The sequence below is a fragment of the Caretta caretta genome, chromosome 2 (assembly GCF_965140235.1).
Source record: "Caretta caretta isolate rCarCar2 chromosome 2, rCarCar1.hap1, whole genome shotgun sequence".
Taxonomy (NCBI): domain Eukaryota; kingdom Metazoa; phylum Chordata; order Testudines; family Cheloniidae; genus Caretta; species Caretta caretta.
Genome location: NC_134207.1, coordinates 248396528 through 248420950, shown reverse-complemented (window position 1 = coordinate 248420950; position 24423 = coordinate 248396528). Strand labels below are relative to the sequence as shown.

At 39.8% G+C, this 24423-nt stretch overlaps 1 protein-coding gene across 12 annotated transcripts in view; it reads right to left on the bottom strand.

Moving 5' to 3' along the window:
- The window catches only part of DIP2C (disco interacting protein 2 homolog C), a 483413-nt gene that overhangs the window by 31904 nt on the left and 427086 nt on the right, over window positions 1-24423 (bottom strand). For 10 of the 12 annotated variants that reach the window (XM_048837652.2, XM_048837656.2, XM_048837651.2 and 7 more), the window contains 2 exons: window positions 22808-22837; window positions 21055-21116 (listed from right to left, as the gene is read on the bottom strand). In XM_048837652.2, coding sequence (XP_048693609.1) covers window positions 21055-21116; window positions 22808-22837 — 92 coding nt within the window. The remainder of the gene's footprint in view (window positions 1-21054; window positions 21117-22807; window positions 22838-24423) is intronic. The other 2 variants (XM_048837653.2, XM_048837658.2) reach the window with 1 other exon arrangement.

The window sequence follows — 24423 nt, the reverse complement described above, 5'->3', positions numbered from 1 at the left end:
CCAACAGTACTACACTCCTAGTCGAAAGACAGGCAACTGGTGTCTTTCCTGGTGCACACCCATGTCTCCCCAGAGGCATGCCCCATAGTTCGGGAACATCTGCGCTATTTGCAATACTTACTGCACTGGAAATAATAACCTCCCCTATTTAAAATGTCTCAGTTGATAGATTAAAATCCTGGCATGGTTTTCTGAGGTTAACAAATCACAGCTAATCACGGACATTGTCCAAAATACTACTCCAGCAGCAGGAGGAGTGTCCCTAAAGTGGTGGTGAAAACGGCTTCAATTATAATTAAGGCTAAGATTATGTCACGGAGGTCACAGATTCCTCAACTTTCAGAGACCTCCATGACATTTCCCAGCCCCAGGGAGGCAGGCTGGTGCTGACACCCGGAGCTCCGAGCTGCTATACGCGGTGGGGAGACCTGCAGCTCCCAGCCACCGCGGGTGGCACGTGCTGGACCCCCCTTCTGCAGTGGGGCTCGGGCTGTCGTTCCCCCTCTTCCCACCCACCCCCGTCAGGCCCATTGTGTCATGGTTATTTTTAGTAAAAGTCAGAGGTCACAGGCTACTGTGAATTTTCGTTTATTGCCCGTGACCTGTCATTGACTTTTACTAAAAATAACCATGACAAAACCTTAACCTTAATTATAACCCAAACAGGATGCACCAGAGCAGTGGAGAAAGTGGCTCTGGTGGCACTTATTTAAGTGCTGAGAAAAGACAGCAATGAAAGGCATCATGCCACTTGGTGTGCTGGCTGGGTCTGGCAAGGGAAGTAAGATTAGAAGAAGAAAAAGTAAGCGTTAGTCTGAAAGGCTATGAACTTGGGATCATACATTCTATTAAAACAGTTTAAAAAGCCCCCTTTTAACCCTAAGCTACCATGGCATCTCAGGTTAAACAAACTAACCAGTCTAACTTTGCTCTGATGGCTTAGCACAACACAAGAAACCCGCAAAAGAACTACAGCTGAAATACAATTACTCTGGAATTTGCAGAGGGAACTCCAGTTCTCTAAACAGGCAGACCTTGGAATTTATAAAATGTAACCACTAGGGACAGTAAAAACCCTCCTCCTACAAACTGCTGGGATACATTTTTATTTGCAACATTTTCAGTTCTTTCATCCAAATTTCAGCTTCCCATCTCTGCACTATTCTAAATATCAAATATTGATCACTTACTTTCAGCCTATGGTAGAACAGTTCCTATACCTCAATACGAAGGCGCTGGTGGGAAACATTTCCTGATAGTGAATAGGAAGTGCAGTAATTCTTGAGATCTGCAATTTCTATTGTATTAGACCAAGTTATCTCATTAGACTATTAAATTTACAATGGTTATATTTAGTGTGACTGGATATTTTATCAATGATCCATCTACCCTGAGATTTGTGTAACACTTACACTGAACCTCCCTAAACTGCTGTTCAATATATCTCAATTATTAAATTTAGATCTTACTTTGCTTCTGCTCTCAAATTCTTTCATCTTCTGCCTGACAGTAGGGCAAGCATGAACTTAACACGATTTTTTTTAAATTGAAACTAAGTATTTTTCCTCATGCATATGTCATAAGGAAGTCTGGTATAGCCAGCATCTCTTCGTGCATACAAGTCTAAGCTGGAATTCTAGTTAGCCACGTTAGCCACAGGGAGAATGGCTTCATGCTATCTTATTGTTCACAAATAAGTATTTACCACACTGTGTTTGCCTAGAGAGGCAGTTTTTAAAACACAATCTATATTAGCAAGAGAATCTTGTGTAAAGTGGTCAGGAAGTACTATTTGAATTTATTTCAGAGTAACAGCCGTGTTAGTCTGTATTCGCAAAAAGAAAAGGAGTACTTGTGGCACCTTAGAGACTAACCAATTTATTTGAGCATGAGCTTTAATTTAAAATATGGTTTGAGGTGAATTACATTTCAATATTTGTTAATTATAGCAAAATATTTCTGAAGGCAGGAGGAGTACCTGTCAGGTTTGTCTAATCACTGAGAGATGCTACCAGCTTCTGCTTCCTCCCTGTTATCAGCACACCTTAATGAAGTTGAAACAGGGTATGTCTACACTGGCAAGTTTCTGCGCAACAAGTTATACCACTTTTATTAAAGCGCTGGAATTAAACCGCTGTTGCGTGTCCACACTGTGCTCCTTGTGACGGTAGAGCGTATCCACATTAGCAGCTCTTGCAACGGCAAAGAGAGCAGTGCATTGTGGTAGCTATCCCACTGTGCAACTGGCCACAGGGTGCTTTGGGAAGGGTTTGCAGTGCCTCTTACATGGAGCAGACACAGCATCACATGATGCAGGTTTCCCAGTCCCATTGTTCCATGGGCACCCTACTACATTGCCAGCTGCTTTTCAACTGAAGTGGGGAGGGAGGGGGGACAGAGTGTGTGACAGGGAGTGTGTATGTGTATGGAGGAGGGGGGGAGAGACAGTGTGTTTTGGGGGACAGAGAGTGTGTCAGCATGCTGTCTTGTAAGTTCAGACAGCGGCAGGAAGCAACCAGTCCTGAGGCAGGGGGAGAGGGAAACCCCGAAATCAGCCCCCCGCCTCCCTCCCCAGCTCTCTGCACAGCAATCTCTCTCTCTTACACACACACAACACACACCTGCCTCTGTGTTCAACACCATGAGCATTCCACATTAATGGTTTGCTCTGTGGCCAATGTGTGTACGAAAAGCACAAAATAACTTTGGTCATGTATTGGAAGTCTAAATTACTTTTCATTGTTAACACTGAAATAATTTTATTTTTAAGTGACAAAGATTTTATGTCACTAAGAGAATTTTTTTAAATCGAGGTACAGTTTTTACCCCGATGATGCAAACACTTAATGCACACATTTAATTTTAAGCATGAGTCATCCCATTGACTTCACTGGGTCTATTTCATTTTACTCAAGTAACTACCTGTGCTTAAGTGTTTGCAGCATCAGCGCCTTAATATTCAACATCTTTTAGCCTATAGCTAGAAAATGTTAGAGTCTTAGAGAATTCAAGTAAGAGACCAACTAGTAATGGCATTCAAAACCAAAACCAAAAAACTCAACATTTATAATTGAGTTCATTATACATTTTAGTATAAAGTTACAACACCACAATTTTTCAAATTAATTTTACAATGCTAAATCTGATTTAAATTAATGATTAAAAAAATAAATCATGTGATTTAAATTGCTCAACTCTGACACACACACAGAGCAGACATGTCTACAAAGTTGTTCTCTCTCCCTCTACTGCCAATTTCCAAAGCTATGGGTCAGGTCTCACAGATGCTAATTTAAAGCGGAGCAGACGCTAATTTGAAAGCGGTCAATTGCTGTCCATCTCAAGATACCTTTAAACTTTACAGTCTTTACATAAAACAAAACAGTCTTTCACTAGCCCACTCAAAAAGGAGCAGTCCGAGTCAGGCCCTGGCCAGGCCAGGCCCGGCCCAGCTGGAGGAGGAGATCCTATGCCCCCTGTCCCAGCTTCACCCAGAATTGCCCACTAGAGGAAACAGCCAGCCCTTTTTAAAAACCTTGTCCGCTGAGCCCTGATTGACTTCTGCCCACTCTCTAGCCACTGGAGGACTAATTCTCCTTGGTTCCACCAGCGACTGAACCATGGCGGTCTCGCTAGGCAGTTTTTGGGAGTCTAAACTCACTGCTCTTTCTCCCCCATCAAAAGGACACCTTCTTCAGGCTGGGTGCACACAGGCAGCAAGACCTCCAGCAGGGAGCATCAAATGCCTCGTACATACCATCACAGGTGACATGAACAGGCCTGGCAGGGCAGAGATTTCATCACCCCCCTGAAACTAATGCCTCTACAACAGCCAGTCAAAGCAAGAATCGGAGATACTGTAGTAGGTAAATGAACCCAGACTATCTCAGAGTATGTCTACACTGAAAAAACAACAAGAAAGGAACAAAGAAAGAATGAAAGAAACAAAAACCCCATCTATGACAGCGAGTTGCAGAGCCTGGGTCTACAGACTTGGGATAACACTTCAGCACTATAAATAACAGCGTAGATGTTCCTGCTTGGGCTTTGAAACCCAGCGAGGGGGATGGGTCTCAGAGCCTGACTGGGAATGTCTACACTGCTATTTGTAGTTCTGTAGCATGAGCCTGAGTCAGTCAAGCCAGGTTTGATACTCATTGAAGGGTGGTTTTATTTTATTGTAGTGCAGATGTACCCCCATGAGCCTAGTGAGAAGCAGAGTGGCCATTCTCCCAAGGATTTATAATCCCAAAAGATTTATGAATAGGTACTAGACAAAGTTAAGAACAAGCATGTGTCCTCAAAACCAAAAGCAGTAATGCTGCACAGGTACCCTCTCTGGGAACAGTGTAATGTTTTAAAATCTCGTTCTAGTGACAGGTATTCTCAAAGATACAGATTGCCTCTTTACAGGTAACTTGAACAAAAAATTCCAAACCTGATGATGTATTTACACTTCTAGTTCAACTTCAGAAAGCTGCCTGCATCTCAAGTCAGGTGAAAAAGACTCCGCAGAAAAGATGAGTGTAGTGTTGATACTTTGTAAAATTGTTTTCTTGTTCTGGTGATAGTTTGATACATTTGATAGATTTTGATCTTCTCTTTATAATTACACTTGTATCATGGGGGGAAAGGACTGAGATAAAGCAATCTGGATACATTAACTTTCAGGATTAAACCACCAAACACTGCGCTGTAGTCTTGCTTTACCAGGTAGTTACAATAATATAAATTTATTCCTGCCCATCCATCCCATCTGCAGCTGGATATTTTCTTCTAGGCTCCTCTTTCCCTTTAAGTCAGTCAGCAGTGAAGAATCACCCATGATGTATTTTGTAGTTTGCTAGTTTCCTCAACAATTTCAATCACAGAAGTAGAGTTTGTCAGAGGAGCTATTAAGTAAAGTGTTGTTCTGAGCTAGCCTCAAGGTCTGGAGTGTTGGGAGTGGTACTAATTATTGTTGCTATGCCAGCTCTGGGAAAAGCCTTAACACACTACTCTGTAGTTACACTAAGAAATACTTTCAATTCTGTGATTCTAATAGAGATGGAAAGAAGCTATCAGAGCATCTAAGTCCAACTTCCTGCCAAAGCATTGTTTGCTAAAGTAAATTGTCTAGTGCTATGTCCAGTCTTGTTTAAAATGTCTCAAGTGATGGGGCTTCTTCCACTTCCCTTCAGGATCTCTGTTAACTCCTAACAAAGCAAGATGCAGCCCAAAATACATTTATACAGTCTGAGGAACACCTGAGAAGGAAAGCAAAGGATACAAACAGTTTTGGAGATTTCCTAAAGCATTTTGTCCTCTGGAGGTAGAATACCAAGACTTGATGGACACGCAGAGAGTGGGGTTTTCGGTCCTTTTTGGTGGCATGCACCTTGGATAGAAGACAGGTAAGTGGATGACTTGGCTTAGATGAAATTCTGAGATTGCTTTTGGGATGAATTTGGGGTGTAATCTCAGAGAAACTACGTCTCTGTGGAAGACTGTGTAAAGCGGGTCAGCCATAAGGGCCCCCAGCTCACCTACTCTTCTCACTGAGGTGATTGCATCCAGAAGGGCCACCTTCATAGATAGATGAATGACGGAACATGAGACTAAGGGGTCAAACAAAGCCTTTGTTAATGCCAATAAGACTATGTTGAAGTTCCCAAACAGAGTAGGTTTCACTATCAGAGGAAAGGTTCTGATAACTCCCTTGGCGGAAAACGAACTGTAGTGGTATTGGTGAAGACCAAATAGTTATTCACTGGAGGGTGAAAGGTGCTAATAGCTGCCACAAGCAGCTGAGAGATAGACCAAGTTTTTAGAAAGAGGAGGTAATCCATCATAGTATAGGGCTTGGCACCCTCTGGGCGTAACTGACAATGCTGGCAACCAGGAGTAAAATCTTTTCAATTCTGCTGTATAGCATTTCCTCATTGGATCTTTCCTATTATTACTAAGGGATTACTAAATAGCACGATGTTAGAAGGAGGGATGTTGGGTTGGAGTGTTTCATTTTTCCATTGTCCTAAGTGAATAGGTCTGGGAAAAGCTGAATATGGAGGCATGGGCAAGAGGAGATCTGGAGAATATTCGGGAACCAGAATTTGTTGGGGCCACCATGGAGCAATCAGGATCAACAAAGCTCCATCTTGTTTGATTTTCCTCAGAATTTGAAGTAAAAGAAAGATGGGAGGAAATGTGTGGATCAGCTGTTCCCACCACTGAACTAGAAATGTCTCCTCGAGCTACATGGGGCAGTAAGTTGGGCATTTCTTTTCCTCTTGAGACACAAATATCTCAAGAGGGGGATCCCTCCTGCTGAAAGATGCTCCCTACCACCAAGTTGTGTAGTTCCCACTTGTGTCTGCAGAAGCATCTGCTGAGGCTGTCTGCCAACATGTTGTTTACCCCTGGATGGTGCAATATTGAGAGGGTAATCTAGTGGCAAATGTACCAGTTCTAGAGATTGACTGCTTCTGTGCAAAGAGGGTGGACCTTGCCTCCCTGTCTGTCCATATAGCGAACTGCTGTCATGTTGTCTTGAACATGACTTGAACGTACAAAGTCCGAGTGAACAGCAGGAATTATTTGCATGCTTTGAGTACTGCATGCAGCTCCAGAAGGTTTATGTTCAACTGGGATTCTTGATAAGTCCAGATACCTTGTGCTACATGTTCATCCAAATGGCTCCCCGCTCTCATATGGGGGTATCTGTAACCAATCTTTTTGTGGGTAGGGGAGGGATAAAGGGAACCCTCATATGCAGTGTCTCCCTGCTGTGCCATCAGGAGAGAGAAATCAGAATACTGTGGGAGAGCAAGATCGGTTTGTCCAGACTGTGCTCGCTTGGCACACACTGTTATCAAGCCTGTAGACAAAAGCAAAGTCTTGCAAAGGGTGTCACATAGGTATACGAGGCCATGTGACTTAGAAGAATGAGACAGGTTTGAACGGTCATCAGGGACCACAACTGAAGTGGAGTGATGAGATCGTTCATAGCTAGGAATCTGTCCTGAGGCAGGTGTGCTCTGGCCCCAGTTGAGGGTAAGTGTTGCCCCAATAAAATCTAGTCTGCATGGGAACTAAAATGGACTCTTCTATATTTACTTGGAGTTCTAAGGAGTGCAGGAGACCGAGTAGGGTCTGGGCTGTCTGTACTTCTTGATAGGACTTCACTGTGAGCAACCAGTCATTGAGGTAGATGCACTCTGATGACTGAAGTGGGCGGCCACTACTGATAACACCCCTGTGAATAGCCTCAGTGCCACTGAGAAGCTGAAGGGGAGCACTCTGTACTGTTAATGCTGTAGGCCCACAGTGAATGTCAGGAATCTCCTGTGTGCAAGGTGAATGTTTTATGGAAATAAGCCTCCTCTAAATCAAGAGTGGTGAACCAGTAGTGAAGGGACCATAGAAGCTGGATGATCATTCTGAACCCCCCGTGGAGGATGAGGACATTCAGCTGTCTGAGGTCTAGTATGGGCCTCCAGCCTCTTTTCTTCTTAGGGACGAGGAAATACCTTCAGTAAAAACCTTTTCCTTTGTGCTCAAGAGGTACCAGTTCCATGGCTCCCAGGAAGAATAGGTACTATGTTTCTTTTTGGGGTATCTTCTCATAAGAATGGTCCCTTAACAGAAACAGGGAAGGGGATCTTGGAGGGTGGGACAGAGAGGAACTGTATCATGTAACCATCTATCAGATGTTATGTGGTGCCAAGCCTGGGAAAAAATGAGCTAGTTGGCCATCAGATGGGATACAGGAGTTCTGAACATGCAAATGTTGTTGGGGGACTGATCTGCAGCTCTCAAAAGTCCTGCCAAAAGGATTTCTTGGTAAAAGGCAGGGGCTGGAAGGAGAATAAAGGGGGGACATTAGGCTTACTATGCTGGATTTCCTGATGCTTCCTTGGCAGCCCACAAGCCCTCTGATGATAGAATGGTTGAGAAGCTGGTTGTTGTCTGTAGGATCGAGTCTTGGGCAATTTCCTCCACAGTGCTGAGATACAGATACTCAGCAAGTGAAGGGTTGTTCTTGAATCTTTGAGGAATAAAATGACTCATCTCTCTTTTCGCTGAATCGGTTATTTCCCTCAAAGGGCAGACCCTCCACAGTAAATTTGACCTCTTTGGGAAAGCCAGTGGATTGGAGCTAAAAAGGCTTTCTCATGACTATGGAAGTTGCCTTTTGGTGGGAAGCTTTATCTGCTTCTTCGACTGACACCTTGAGTGCTAACCTAGCTAGCAATTTACCCTCATTGATAACGGTTTGGAACAGAAGTCTATTTTCTTGTGGGAGTGTGTTGGTGAATTCAACGCATTTATTGTAATTAATAAAATCATATTTAGACCTTAAAGTTTGGCAGTTCAGTATGTGAAACTGTAAGCTCACTGAAGTGAAGTTCTTTCCCCCCAAGAGGTATACACATTTGGCCTCCCTCTCAGAAGGTGTAGAGCTGGAGTGGTGTTACTTATTCCTTTTGGTGACACCTTGCAGCACTAGAGATCTGAGAATATGTATTCTCTAGACTCTTAGATGGCACAAACCATTTCTTCTCCATTCTCTTCAGCAAGTGGCTGGAGTACACCAGACTGTCTTGGCTGGTTCTTAGACGGTCTCATTAGTTAGCATTGCCACCTTACTGGGACCAGTGTCTGGAGGATGTCTAGTAGCTTATGAGGGGTGTCGTGCACCCAGGGACTTCAGGAAGGCCAGTGTGAGGGTCTGTAGGGCAAATGGGGCGGGCCCCAAGGAGGAGGGTACCATTGATTCTGAGGTGTGTAGTCTCTCCTCGAAGAGATAAAAGGAAATCTTGGAGTCTCTGCTGGGGATGAGCCCCTGTCTTGATGGGAGTGGTGAAGCTTTCCCACAGAAACTGGACGCTGAGGAGGAGGCAGATACAATGTTGATGGGTGGTGCTATTGGTACTGGAGGTCTGACCTGTCTGGTTGACGGTACTAGTAAGTGGCGAACTGATGGTGCAAGGACATGCTTGTTAGGACTGGGTCCAACAGTACTGGTGATTCGGGGGTCAGTGTAGATAGTAATGTCCTCCAGGGTAGTATATCTAGTCTCTGAGACTAATGAGCAGACTGGGCTTCTCTCCCTCGATATGTCAGCAGTACTGGCATACGGGTCATGGTCTTCACACAGACAGCTCCTTCTCACTCCACGTCTGTACCATTGGCATAGGAAGCATTTGCTGTCTTCTTTCCCTTGGCAGTATCGAGGAGTACCCGATCATTCGGCTAGGGCGATTTTCGAAGTATTCTTGCTTTTTGGTCCTTGGAAACCAGTCCTGTGCTCCTGGTGAGCTCCTAACACTCCCATACCTGGGCATGGAATCTCACCTGACAGAGGGTGTTGGAGAGGTGGTCCTCTTTTTTGGATGAGGATTTAGAGGGTTTTTTTCTCATGCTTCTTGTAAGAGTGTTTTCTCTTACCCTTCTTGTAACCTTTCCTGCTTCTGGACAAGGGGCACAACAGTTCTTCAGATACTTTCAAAGAGGTGCAAAAGAAACCAGGGGGCCAGAAGCTCAGCTTCAAAGAAGGGGCATCCAGAACTTCAAATATTAAAAAGGCATGAAATATTTTTACCCTAAAAGTCTATGAGTGTGTGGAATTCATGTTTTGTTGGCATTTTCTGATTTGTACTTAAACAACAATTATTTAATCGTTAGACTCCTGTGTGACCTCAGGCAAGTCACTTAATTTCTCTGCAGCTCAGGTCTCCTCTGCAAAATAGAGATAATACCCCCTACCTCCCTGTTTCTATCTTGTCTATTTTAAATTGTAGCCCAGTGTTTTCTAATTCTCTGCCTCCACAGGTCTGGCTCAGAAAAAAGGCTCAACATATAAGGACAACTTCAATAAAAATTAATATTGGCAAATATTGACATTTTGCTGTATTCTTCCATGCATTAGAGTATGCTTTATTTGCCTTTATTAAAACACTGAGATGCTTTTGAAAATACCTTCTCAACTTAACATTCATACACTCTTCTCTAACCTTTCCCAAGGTCAGATTTGTGAAGTTGTCACACTTTCACCATCACAATCCCTATCTTTCCTCATTTTTCAGAAAAGAAAAGTGTAAAAAAATTGCCATGAGACCAATTCAGTGGTCAGGTCACCCTCCACTCTAAGTTAAAGAGCAGAGGCATTTACGGCAGGTTAACAGTCACCAGGGCTTTTTGCAGAATTCAGCATGAGGAGATGTCATTGAAACCAAATTAAAAACATCAGATCATTGCTGCATTTTTCTTCAGAATGTTGCAGTGCTGCTCATATTCCACATACCTCAGAGAAGGCTATAAAGAGAACACTCTTCTGGTAAGAGACTTATAGTAAGAGAAGGGCTGAGTCCTAGAGGAAATCTCCACTACAATAAGCCATTTCTTGCAAGAACAGGACTAGCAGTTTTTACTTGAGTCTAGCACATATGACTACACTCTGTTTTTGACACTGAAAGAAAGATCTGAACAGTTGTTTAAAAGAACAGGAATGTCACTAGACTGGGTGGCAACATTCAATGCTCAGCGTTGCAAAGCCTAAGTATCTTTGTGGATCTGGCCCCTTGTCCTTTGATTCATCCACTTTCTTAGAGGTGCGCCTAAGATTTAATGCATTAGACTTACAGCTAATGTCAGAGAGATGTATAATAACATATACATGTTATTGTAATCTGGTTGTAATAACAGAGAAGTCACTCTCAGAAATGGCTGCCAACCTGCCTTATTACTTCCTAGACACTGTAAAAGGGGTAGGATTGAGACCAAAGGAGAAGGAAACAGAGATTGTTCAACAAACTCTAATATAAATTAATTACAAAAGGGGAGGTTAAAAAGAGGGAAGTTCTGAGGTCTCATTTAGCACAGGATCCAGATGTTCAGAACAAAATTAAACAAGGAACTAAAGGACATGAAAAAAAGAAATCCTTTAATTGCCTAACACTAATGCTAGGAGCCTGGGTAACAAACAATAGGAATTAGAACTGCTTATTTATGAACATGAATTTGATCTAGTTGGTATTAGTGAAACTCGATGGGATGATTCACGTGCTAAAATGTGAAAATCTATGGTTATAACCTATTTAGGAAGGATCGAGTGAGTAAAAAGGGAGGGGGACTAGCTCTCTGTGTCAAAAATGGCATTACCTGTTTCCAATCACTGATAACTTGGAAGAAAATGATCTTGAAAGCTTATGGATCAATGTCCTAACATATAAAGCACAAGATGGGGTGTTGTTAGGTTTACTATGGCCTACCAAATCACTCTAGATAACCAGCTCTATAAGTACCTTCCTACAATATGTGGTGGAATGACCAGCTCTGTAAGTACCTTCCTACAATATGGGGTGGAATAAAATTGTGAGATCATGGGGTATTTTAATTTGAGTGAGATATGCTGGAGATCTCATGCTGGAGATCTAACACTGCCAATACATTCTTGGAATTTGTAAATAATATAAATAAGAATTTCCTAATTCAAAAAGAGTTGCAACCAACACAGAGGCATTCTATATTAGACCTAGACTTGATAGATTAAGAACTGATTGCACAACTAAAAATTAATGATAGTTTAGGTACAAGTGATCATGACTTGATTATATTTGTTATGTGCAAACAGAATAAAGTCTAAATCAATAATATATATAGTTGGTGTTTTAAAAAGTCCAATTTCACAAAGCTGAAAACAACAAGACAAATCAGATGGGAGGAACAATTTAATCAGAAAAATGTGAATAATAATTGGGATTTGTTTAAGAACACTAATAGATGCCCCAAAAGCTACAAATCGAAAAGAAGGCCATACTGGTTAAAAGACCTACCTGGTTTAGAAGTGAAGTCAACCAAAAAAAAAAAAATGTAACAAGTGGAAGAAAGGGGAAGTTCATAGGAATTGTAGAAAATTGATAAGGAAAGGAAAAGGATACAAGGAGAAAGCTATGGTCAGCAAAGTTAAGGACCATAAATATATTAGGAACAAAAAGAATACTGACAATAGTATTGGGTCCATTACTCAATGGAAATGGTAAAAGTATCAATAACAATGCAGATAAGGCAGAAGTTTTTAATAAATATTTCTGTTCTGTATTTGGATAAAAACCGATGATGTAATCATCATATGATAATGATAACATTCCTTCCATTCCATAGTATCTCAGGAGGTTGTTAAAACAGCAGCTGCTAACATCAGACATTTTGAAATCAACAGATGCAGGTAACTTGCATTCAAGAGTTTTAAAAGAGCTGGTTGAGGTGCTCGATAAACAGTTAATGTTGATTTTCAGTAAAACTTGGAACACTGGGAAGTTCCAGAGGACTGGAAAAAAGCTAATGTTGTGACAATATTTAAAAAGAATAAACAGCATTATAAGGGTAATTATGGGCCTCTGAGTCTGCCAGCCATCATGGACAAGATAATTAACTAAGAATTCAAGGAGGGTAATATAATTAATGCCAATAAGCAAGGGTTTATGCAAACTAGATCCTATCAAACTAACTTGATATAGTCTTTTAATGAGATTACAAGTTTGGCTGATAAAGATAATAGTGTTGATGTAATAAACTTTGTCTTCAGTAAAGCGTTTGACTTGGTAACACACAGCATTTTGATTAAAAAACTAGAATGATATAAAATTAATATGAAAGAATCGGGGAGATAATATCTTTTACTGGACAAACTTTGATATTACCTTACGTCTCTCTCGTGTTCATTTTATATATATATATGTATGTGTGTGTGTGCGTGTAAAGATATATATCTCTTTACACACACACACACACACACACCCCACTGCAAACATAAAATAAGCATGGCACACATTAAATGGATTAAAACCTGGATAACTGATAGTTCTCAAATGTAAACGGGGAATCATCACTGCGTGGGTGTGTTTCTAGTGGGGTCTCACAGGGATTGGTTCGTGGTCCTACACTAGTTAACATTTATCAATTAGCTGGAAAAAACCAAAACCATCACTGATAAAGTTTGCAGATGAATCAGAAATCTGGGAAGCTGTAAATAAAGAGGACAGGTCACTAATACAGAGCAATCTGGATTGCTTGGTAAATTAGGCGCAAGCAAACCGTATGCATTTTAATATGGCTAAATGTCAATGTATATGTCTAGGAACAAAGAATGTAGGCTATTATTTACAGATTGGGGGACTCTATCCTGGGATAGGTTTCAGAGTAGCAGCCGTGTTAGTCTGTATTCGCTAAAAGAAAAGAAGTACTAGTGGCACCTTAGAGACTAACAAATTTATTTGAGCATAAGCTTTCGTGAGCTACAGCTCACTTCATCGGATGCATTTTCCACTGAATGCATGAGCTGTAGCTCATGAAAGCTTATGCTCAAATAAATTGGTGAGTCTCTAAGGTACCACAAATACTCCTTTTCTTTTTATCCTAGGATAGTGACTCTGAAAAAGCTTTTGGAGTCATGGTGGATAGTCAGCTGAACCTGAGCTGCCAGTGTAACGCTGTGGCCCAAAGGGCTAATGTGATGGCTAAACAAGGAGCAGAGAGGTTATTTTACCTGTGCATTTGGCACAGAGGTGGCTGCTGCTCGAATACTGTGTCCAATTCTGGGGCCCACAATTCAAGAAGGATGTTGATAAATTGGAGAGGTTTAGAAAAGAACCATGAGAATGATTAAAGGATTAGAAAACATGCTTTATAGTGATAGACACAAGGAGCTCAATTTGTTTAGCTTAACAAAGAGAAGGTTAAGCAGTGACTTGACTAGTCTGTAAGTACCTACATGGGGAAGAAATATTTAAAAATTGGCTCTTTAATCTAACAGAGAAAGGTATAACATGATCCAATGGCTGGAAGTTGAAGCTAGACAAATTCAGGCTGGAAATAAGGCATTTTTAAAAAACAGTGAGTGCGATTAATGATTGAAACAATTTACCAGTTGTGGTGGTGTAGATTCTCCACCATGGAATTTTTAAATCAAGATTGGATGTTTTTCTTTGCCTCCCATACAACAAAAAGAAACAAATTGGAGCTTTTAGAGGCAGCATGTATATGAGGCAGAAATGAAACAAGACAGCCAAAAAGGGGCCTCAGTCACATTCTACCCTGCTACTGCTGTCCTCAAACATACCTGAAGAACTAGGGAAGTTTTGCCAATTTCTTGCTAAAGAACTAAGACCCTGGAGTGAGATCCTGTAAGATAATGGACAAAATACCTAAAACCTACCTCTGTGTAAGGAATCCTCAAATGCAAACTACAAACCCTCTATCATAGGTTGGTATGGAGGGACTTATGGTCTTATTTTAGATACTTCAACCAATCTTACTATCAATTCAGAATCAAGTCTCCATTGACTTTACGATGGGCTTATGTGCAGCATGATGCCACAGTGTCCTTAGAGAGCAAGTTGTGATGCTATATAATGCCAGAATGTAAAAATAAGCTAAAGCATCTGACAATACCAAAAAATAAGGACGAGGTTTATTATAGCACATTATAGCTGTCCCATATCCACATCAAAGGATATTTTTAAAAGTCCCACTTTTATTAGTCTCAGTCAATTTATTTCAAGTATTTTTGTCTATCCTCCTATGTTTTACAGAAGGGTTAGTTCTATTGTTACCACTGTTATTTCCATATTTCTAATTTTATATACTCTCCCCCAGTCTGTTCTCTATGCTTTTCCTTTATGTAATGTGGCTATAGCAAATACAGTGCCTCTGCTACAGAGCATTGCCCTGGCTAAAGTTAACACAATAATTTTTTCTGATAACACTGTAATAAAAAAGACTATTTTCTAGGTAGATGGATTAGAGATGTCCTAGAAGTTAGCAAGTAAGCTTCTTTGGTTTTGCTGTTCAGCGTTACTGTGAACAATATACGTACAGGATGAAAATTTGAACAAAAACATGGGGAAGCAAGTTAAAGATTTGATAGTAATGACTGAAAGGTATTTTTGGCGGGGGGTGAAGGCTGAAGTGCTTGAATATTTTAACAAGAGTCCAAAGCTTGAGCTAATTGCGTTTGACAGACAGCTTGAATTGTAAGTATTGCAAACAGATACTATATGTAACAGATCTACAGAAATAAAATCTAACACTGCAACTCCCTACTTCTATTTCTTCTGATGTGAGAAGAATATGGCATTTAAAATCTGTATCCTCATAAATTGTCTATCAAGAAGATAATGCTCTCCAGTAGATCTGCTGAAAATTTAAAAATTATTTTAACACTGCAGACACATCCAAAAAACAAAAACAAGAAACTGAGTTTGGCTGACTAATCAAGAAGTCAAAATCTACTAGAGACACTGCTTTCTATGACAGAACAAGGAGCCATGGTCTCAAGTTGCAGTGGAGGAGGTCTAGGTTGGATATGAGGAAACACTATTTCACTAGGAGGGTGGTGAAGCACTGGAATGGGCTACCTAGGGAGGTGGTGAAATCTCCATCCTTAAAGGTTTTTAAGGCCCAGCTTGAAAAGCCCTGGCTGGGATGATTTAGTTGGGGATTGGTCCCCTTTGAGCAGGGGGTTGGACTAGAGGACCTCCTGAGGTCTCTTTCAACCCTAATATTCTATGATTCTATGAGGTTCCCTTATTTTTAATTTTAAAGAGACTCAATACTTTAGAATACTCCAAGAAGTTGTCAATGACAGGATAATTGGACAGGGGCACTGTTGCAACGTGGTCAGCCCCTTTAAAAGCCTGTGGAGCCAGGGACGAGCAAGACTGGACTTAAGGAGAAGCCCAGCAGGCAGCTGCTAGGCATCAGCAGATCCAGCTAAGCTGCAGCTAATGATAGGCTCTGATCCCCAGCTGGAAACTATATGAGAGGGAGGGCCAGGAGAGACAAATACTGCTGGGCTTCTCCTTAGGCCAGGGCTTGCTGCTCCCCGGCACCGCGGACCCTTAAAGGGGCAGACCTCCCTGCTACAGGCATTCTTCTTACAAAGCAACAGTCTGGTGCCTGAACAAGTGCAGTATGAAGCCAGAAGAACAGTAATTTGTTTCCAATCGAGGAATCTGAATATTTCAACGAGAGATCACGATAGTTGATCATCGTATAAGTGATGACCAGATATTTAAAGAATTCAATAAACTTAAACTCTCTCTCCCGTCTTTCATTGTATACAGCAATTCCCAAGCTTTGGATTCAGCTCCCTGCCCAGGGTTGATTGTCTCAAAGATTGCACAAGTGATGAGGAAGTGAGCTGAGCTGCTCAGCACGAGAACTAGCACACAGGACAACTTAACAAGAGAAGCGTGTATTTAATGTATTGCACTCCACATCTTTTTTTAATTTAGCCCCGAAATAGGGATTTAATATGGGACTGGGAGAAGGATAAGATTTATTAAATGGAATACTGGAATTCACAATTAGGATCAGTGAGAAGTGTGCATGCGTGTGCATGTAAGAAAACGGAAGTAAGGATGCCCACCTTTTATCCAGCAATCATTTTATCGAAGAAAAATATGAGAGCAGTTTTTATAGTTACATTGGTTGAAAGCTTCCATTCTTGTACATATTATGACATATTATATTATTACATACTTGTACGAGTATGTACAATTCAGTGATTTGTTTGGCCAAGTTCTAGGTACAATCCGAATAAATAAGAAATGGATGTGCCTAGCAGTTTATTACAAACTTATGTAAAATTATCAGTAGACCTAAAACTATTAGGACAGGCATTTTTATTTTTTTAATCCATGTGAATATAAAAAGACCTTTGTAAAAAAGTGAACTTAAATCTTCTGAATATGGGAGCGTCCACAGTTGGGGTCTAATCTTGCATTTCTTAAGCATCCAAAGATGACCACTGAAGTCAGCAACAAATCTATCTGGACAGTGAAAGTTTTGAAGGTTTTTTTACCTGTATGCTTTGGATACCAGGAATTGAATAAGGACTCCAGGTTTTCTCTTACATTTTCTGTCCTTTTCAGATAAGTGCTGAGATCAAGGTTGTGCTGGAGCTTTTCCATCTTGCACTTTGGCCAGGAAAAGGACTGTAACAAGTCCTTGTTATGTGTAGACAGAATTTAACTGCATGAGAAAATCCTGAGGTGCATGGAGAATTTTATTCTTCTAGAATATACAGGGAAGTTCATGTGTGCCAAAATTAATAGCTATTCCAAGTCTCCTCCAGACAGTTATGGCTGATTAGGAACTTTTCAACAAAACATTTTTTTTTATTTGTCAACACTGAAACTTCACAGGAAAGGGTTGGTTCTGATAAATTTCTGTATTCGGAAAAAATGAATTTTTTAAAACTTCCCTTTGACATTTTCAAGATGAAAAAAATCCATTAAAATGCTTTCTTGTTTAAAAATGTATGCTAAATATAGTAAAAAAAAAATTAAAATAAAAAGTCATAATGTCAATGTTTTGACTGGACCAAACTGAAATTTCTTTCAGATTGTTGGTTCACAAAAGTTTGAGATTGACTTTTTTGTCCAGATCGAGAACTGGAAATTTTTTTTAATATCACAAAATTTTCCCCAGGATGGGAAAACTCTTTGCTGCCCAGCTCCACTGCTAATGGGAAAATTTTTAAATGGGAAAGTATAGTGAATTGGCAGACAACTGATCACATGGTGGATGAATTAATGGTGGATGAATTAATGATTTTAACGCTCTATTGCTATCCTCATTTTGACACAATGCATCCAAAATGCTGGTTTTGACAATCTAATTGGTTTTCTATCTATGATTTGTCTGTTAGTGAAGATGAAGACAGCTGCATACATCACCCTGCAGATAACTGAGGTCTGCTTTACTAGCTAGACATTTTCAGCCCTTTATATGCATGTATAGCAGCGATTTCATTCCTTTAACCACCCTCTTCCTTGGACCATGGATGGGGAGCACCCCTGAGCCCCTCCCCCTTGCCTGAACCCTCTGCCCCAGCCCTGATCCCACTCCCACCCTCCGAACCCCTTTTTCCCAGCCCAGAGCACCCTCCCGCACCCTGAACTCCACATTTCTGGCCCCACTCCAGAGCCCGCACCCCCAGCCAGAGCCCTCACCCCAATCCCAATTTCGTGAGCATTCATATCCCCTATACAATTTCCATACCCAGACGTGGCCCTCGGGCCAAAACATTTTCCCACCCTTGTTCTAAATAGAGAAGTACAGTTGTAATCCAGCAGTACAGTCCGTTGGCAATGTTTACATCTAGTGTTTCAATTCTGGCCAGTAACTACCCAAATTGCACATAGCACAGGGATTTTGCTCTAAATTACTACTCAAAGGTGGTGTTTTCGTTAGTCATGCACTGTTATCCAAACATCATTACTGGCAGGGTTAGAAACAGGTATTGTTTTGTTCAAGGTTTTGTCAAATATTAATTTCTATTTAAGAATAACATGTATATGGTAGATGAAAACTGTTACTGCACAGATAAAACCATGTTTATCAGACTTGAAGATGACATATTTAGCTGTGTTTTAGGAATAATTAGAAAGCGTATTGCCAAATTAAAAACATATACAAATTTTTTTTTCCTTTTACACATTTTGGAAAACTTGACTTTCTCTCTGGTAAAAGGTAAGAGGTATACCCAGTTTACAGTATACTCTTGGACTATCTGAGCTAAGAACGTTTCAAAGGTGGCTTTGGACTGTCACTCTACACTCTCGCGGCTATGCACATCAGTCTTATTTTTAGGTACAGGTAAACAGCAGTGATATTCAGTTCCACTCAACTGGCTATAAAACAGTAAACATGAAGGGATTATGTCCTCCAATTTATAACCTGAATTTTAAATTCATTTGTCTAATACTTCTGATCTGCGGCTTTAATCCATCAAATTAAGAGTTATGTTAGCAAATCTAGGCCAACTCTAACAATTTCCCTTAGTGTTCTCTATAACCAGGACACCAAAAAGAAATTAATACACTGCAAACGCTGATCTTGGTAACAGCATCTATTTTTCCATGACAGGCTAAAGAAGGTGAAAGTATTTACTGTAGATACAGTGTGTAAATCAATTTTATGCAGCTTGTAAAAAGAGAATACATTTTCATACTAAGGACTACTTTACAGATTTCCTTCTTCCCCTAGTAGAAAAACTAATTCTTTCTCCCTGTGTTTACTTCTCTCTTTTCCCAATCAATGCTCCTCGCCATAGCCACAGTGTAGTGTAGGCTAAAATTATTTTCTCCCACACGAGTGACATTCTAAGTAGTGATGGAAGAGGTTAAGAAGTGAGGCAATGTCTTTGTTCCTAAGTACAGAACTGTACCACCTCCCATTGATTTAGATTAGGAAAAAGAAATTAGCTTCTCAGTAGGTCTACTTTCGTGCGTGTTATGCACATATTGCACAGAATTAATTGCTTCACAAAAAAATTGCAAGATTACAATTGCTGTATACTCTGTGGATGAATTCTGAATACTGTAGTTTCACTTGAATCTGATTAGGCATCAGTATTGTCATATGTAGTGCTGTGTCTCAGAAGAGCAGCATTGAATTAATAAGACTTGTTTGGGCAGAGAGGCAGCTGGGCACTGTTGCATACCCTGCACTGCCAAAGAACTATTTAATGTCTCGACAACCAGGCTACATGTGCTAATGCATAATCATTTTGTGATTCATTAGGTTACTGAGGACTGCAACCTCAGAGTATTCTCAGAGAGTATATGTGAAAGATGGATGGTGTTCTTACCCAGTCCTAGGGAGAGAGCTCTCTACTACCACAATGAAAGAAAAGACTAGCTGGGTTTGTTCCCAAATACACTTTTTTCCCAGAAGCAGAACTGGTGAATAAAGCTGGTCCAAAATTTTCTATTTCAACTTTTGATGGGAAATTAGATTTTCAACAAAAAGAAATAGTCACAAAAAGTATCTGCTTTCCTCCAAAAAAAAGTTGATTTCAAGTTGGAAAAGTGGGAAAAAAAAAAAGCTTCCACAATAAAAAGTCCTCCTGTTTTCCCCTTTGCCCCAACATAATATTTCAAATGAATTTCCAACCACCTCTGCGGGGAAAGCTTTTATGTTTCCTAGGGGTGAGTCTACAGCTGCTAAATCTCAACAGTAAGTGAAATTTTTTTGAAACAAAAGTAAAAAAATTGCTTAGCAGACACAGAGAAGACTTAGTTAAAAGTTACTGTAGAAGGAAGCCACTATAAATTGCCTAATCAGTAATTTAACCTGATTTGAAACTGCCAGTTGGAATTAATGTTTTGACTAATGTAATACAGTGAACAAGATAGGGAGACAGCACTCTTAGACCTCCTCCAGGAAAAAGATTTGTACCGGTGCAACTAGTGATTTATACATTCAAAGTGCTTTACAAACATTAACTATTTCTCAGAACACCCATGTGAAATAGCTAATTGTTATCTTCATTTTACAGCTAAATGGTTAAGTGACTTGTTTAAGGTTACATAGCAAGTCAGTGGCAGAGCTAAGCTACAGACTCCAGCACAGAGAGGTATACAACCAGATAGACTAGTAAGAGTTAGCCTGGTAAAAGGAGGGAACCTGCTAGCAGTCAAGAGAAACTGGACATTAGGGCAAAAGATTTAGGTCTGGTTTACATGCACTTTTTATCCTTTAACTGTATTGGTTTAGAAACAGATGTAATTAAAATGGGACAATCCTTCATACAGATGCAGTAATACTAGTATAAAGGTTCATCTCGTACCACTGAGCTGAGTAAAAGTATTAAAGTTCATACAATAAATTGTTATCCAACTAGCTAGCAAACCCTCAGCTCGGTTAAAATGGCCTGATGTAAAGTGAATCAAGCCCGATGGGAGTGAAACAAAAAAAAAGCAGCACCCCTGTTAGAAAGAGTTGGATTGCCAGTGTGACCTTGAACAAAACGAAAGAAGTAGAGAAGCATACAGCATTAAGTGTGTCAACATGCTGTCCACAGTATCTCGAACACCTGCGATTATACCAGCGTTTTGTTAATTCAGTCATTTCTATTTTAGGTGGCTGGTGGAAATCAGTAAGAATCTGAGGGTTACTACCACTTTCACAGCTTGACAACTGTATTGTAATACTGTTCCTGCTATGCACTTGCAAATCGGTCCAATCTGCATATTGTGAAACCAAGAAAGATGGGGTTCATACCTGTCATGTCTCAGTGCCCTCATATCAACATACACAGTGGTCGGATCTGGTCCGGATGTTCCCTGTAAAATGTAACATATTCTAGTTAGAATTTCATTTATATGAATTTATAATGATATGAAATGCAACATATTCTAACTGGAATAACTGTCAAAGTAACTTTATGGTTTAGGAATGGAAAAAATGGTCTTTTAGTTAGGCTAATCAAATAATATTTATTTAAGGTACAAATAAAACCAAACTAAAACTTGATTATAATATCTTATGTATTATATGATAATTATACTATTATAACAATCGCAATATAATAACCTCCAAATATACCTACCCTAGGATAACTGTTGCCTTGCGGCTTGTGAGAACTTCAAATGATTGTACTAATTAAATGTCAACATAAGCTTTTTTGCTTCCAAAAGGTTGACTATTCAGCACATTGATACATACAAAAATATATTAAATGTTTTTTCATATAAAGGAATGCTGAAATTGCTGTGGAGACACAGTTTAATGGTAAAAGCACGTGGTCAGGAATGTGAAACATGATTTGCAAAGAATCTTCCACACATGCAACAGAGCATATATTTAAAGCTAAAGATATTAAAAGGCAGAACACATGACATGAACTGATATGGATTGAAGATATATAAGCAATTATTCTGTTCCTTATCAGCTTTCCACTTTGTATTTTTACATTTGGTGTCATAATATTCAGTCACTCTGGTAACAGCAGACTGTTTTTACAGTGGTTTTGTACTCTGCAATGATTTTTCCCTTATCCAAGTGCTTAAACTCATCACCATGTATAATCTGAATTTCCTATATCAAGTGATCTTTTCTTTGCTACATACTCCACTCCACAGCCAGGTGGAAAGCTAGAACAATGGAATTTTGGAAATTCTGTTCTAAGCAGCTTAATGTTTTGAACACCAAATAATAGTTACAGGAACCCTTGTATCAGTTACTTAGGTTTTCAAGGAATATTACAGACCATCGAACCACAATGTCTTCTAGCCACTTTAAGATATATAACACAATATAATTCTTAGAAATGGACATATTTAGAGCTAAGAGAATTAAAACCAATTTGCTATTTTACATTTCTACTGAAATGCTTACTGGTAGTTCCACAATTTGTTCAGCACTGAAAAATGTGATGATGTTCTACAGGTAAACAATTTCCATACCGAAAAAGGGAAAAGACGTTACTAAGAATTAATCTTTACAATACAGACACTGATCAGTAACCCACCACCAAAAGAGTCAAAGAGAAACAGCACTGCACATGCACGTTAGCCTCTTTAGCTTGTAATGATACAAAATACAAGATACAACATCCTATCTAGCCATTAAAGATGTGATTTGCCGTCTACTAATAAACTCAGCAGTGTAACAGACTAGTGCTGAGTGGAGAGCTTAGTTCAAGTAAGGATGAATGTGGAAAAAAACCTAAAAAAACTGTTACATTCAATTTTTTTAAAAAATTAAGGGTAACCAATTTGTAAAATAATGGAAACAAGTTAGTTAGAAAATTAAAGACAACCATCATGGCAATAGTTATTTTCAGTGTGAATGAAATAATTACTATAGCCAGCTAACTTTTCATGAAGCCTGCATCCAGTCAGAACTGTACTGGACTTGTTCATAATCACACACAAAGAATCTGATAATCCTCAAATCTCCAGACTCAATTTCTAGTCTGTCCCACTGTTGGAAGCTGATAGGTGGGTATTTAGGGAACGTGAAAATCCCCTACCTGCTCGGCCAGCTTCCCCAGCCTGTGAGGCTATAGCAGCAGGAATAGCAGGGATGAAGGAGAGAAGGAAAGAAAGTAACACAAGACAAAAATAATAACGACATATGGGAATGAAGGGTGGGAGAGGAAAAAAAAAAAGAGAGGAAATGCAAAAAGCGGGGAGTAAAATAAAAAGAAAAACAATGTCAAATACAGGAATCTTACAAATTAACTATTTTACCATTAAAGGTTTAAAAAAAAGTAAAAAATGAGGTGTCGATATTTTAGTAGAGCAACAGAAGAGACAGCAACAGACTGTTAACCTTAGACAAACAGACTTAAGTGATTTTAGGACACTACAGACAATGTTAGTAGACAATTTATGTTAAGCACGCTATCTTTCATGTGAAAGTGTAAGTAAATATAATAGACTCGCTATTTTAAATGCACATAAATTGAAACAGGGGCTACAAGTTTGCCATTACTCTAACAAATAAAGGTTGTTAGTGATTACTTTCCCCCCCTAAAAGCAGTAAGTATCTGGGTTTTGGTTTTTTGGGGCAAAATTAGTTGGCAAAGGGGGAAAAAAGAATACTTACACATTTTTCACCCAGATTAACCTGCTCATAGGGTAGAATAAAATCAAGGCTTCTTGTATAGTCTGATTTCTATATGTTCAAAGCTAATTATGTAACTCGGTACTACAAAACTCCTTCATTCTTGGGCCACAAACCCTGGAATGCAGGGTGTTAAGCAGTAAAAGTCAATACTAATAAAAAGCAAATAGTTCAACATCAAGATTCAACAGTACAGTGAAGGAACAATAACAAATACAGCGACCATTGTCCCTCTGTTACTAAGCCTGCTGTTTCAGACACTCTGGTGATGTAGCAACCACTGACTGTGCTGGCACGTGGAAAACCTAAACTCCGAAGGGCCGCATGGGACTGGACCTATGCTCAATGAACTCAGACAGTTCCAGGAGCACTGGATTGTGGTGCACTGCTTTAATAACAATATTAGTGCCAATAGAACTAGGCTGTCAACTTCTTATCCTAGAGGAAATTGTCACGGCAACGGCTAAAAATTGGTATATTTTGAATGAAGGGGAAGAGGGAGCATTTTTAAATAGGACATGTTTGCATATTACACTGCTGCCTGAGAATAGCCATATAGATAATAATGTCTAGGTTTCACCGTATACTATAAAACTGCAACTCAGCATGAGACCAGCTTAAGAGCAGTAAGTCCATTACCAAACATATACACAAATGCAAAAATGTAACACTCCAATTCCAGAGTTGACTTTTAAAAATACCCTAAACTGCCCTCATAAGGTTTTTCAATACGAGCTCAATGCACAACATTTGGAATTTAATTTTCAACACTGTCCTCTAACTCTGTGGACGCATGTAAATCTGGTAGATGACTGTGCTACCTACCAACTGTGCCCAAAGAATTAGAGGCTGGGTTGAGATCTAGCTGAAACATTAACCACATGTATACAAATTCACTTAGTGTGAAACTTTAACTCTTGATTAGAAACAATGAGATATATTTTATAGATTCTTCTGTAATAGTGTTCATACAAAGCCAGCAAGCATATCCCTTCTTGTGTCTGATGTTTAGAAGGAGAA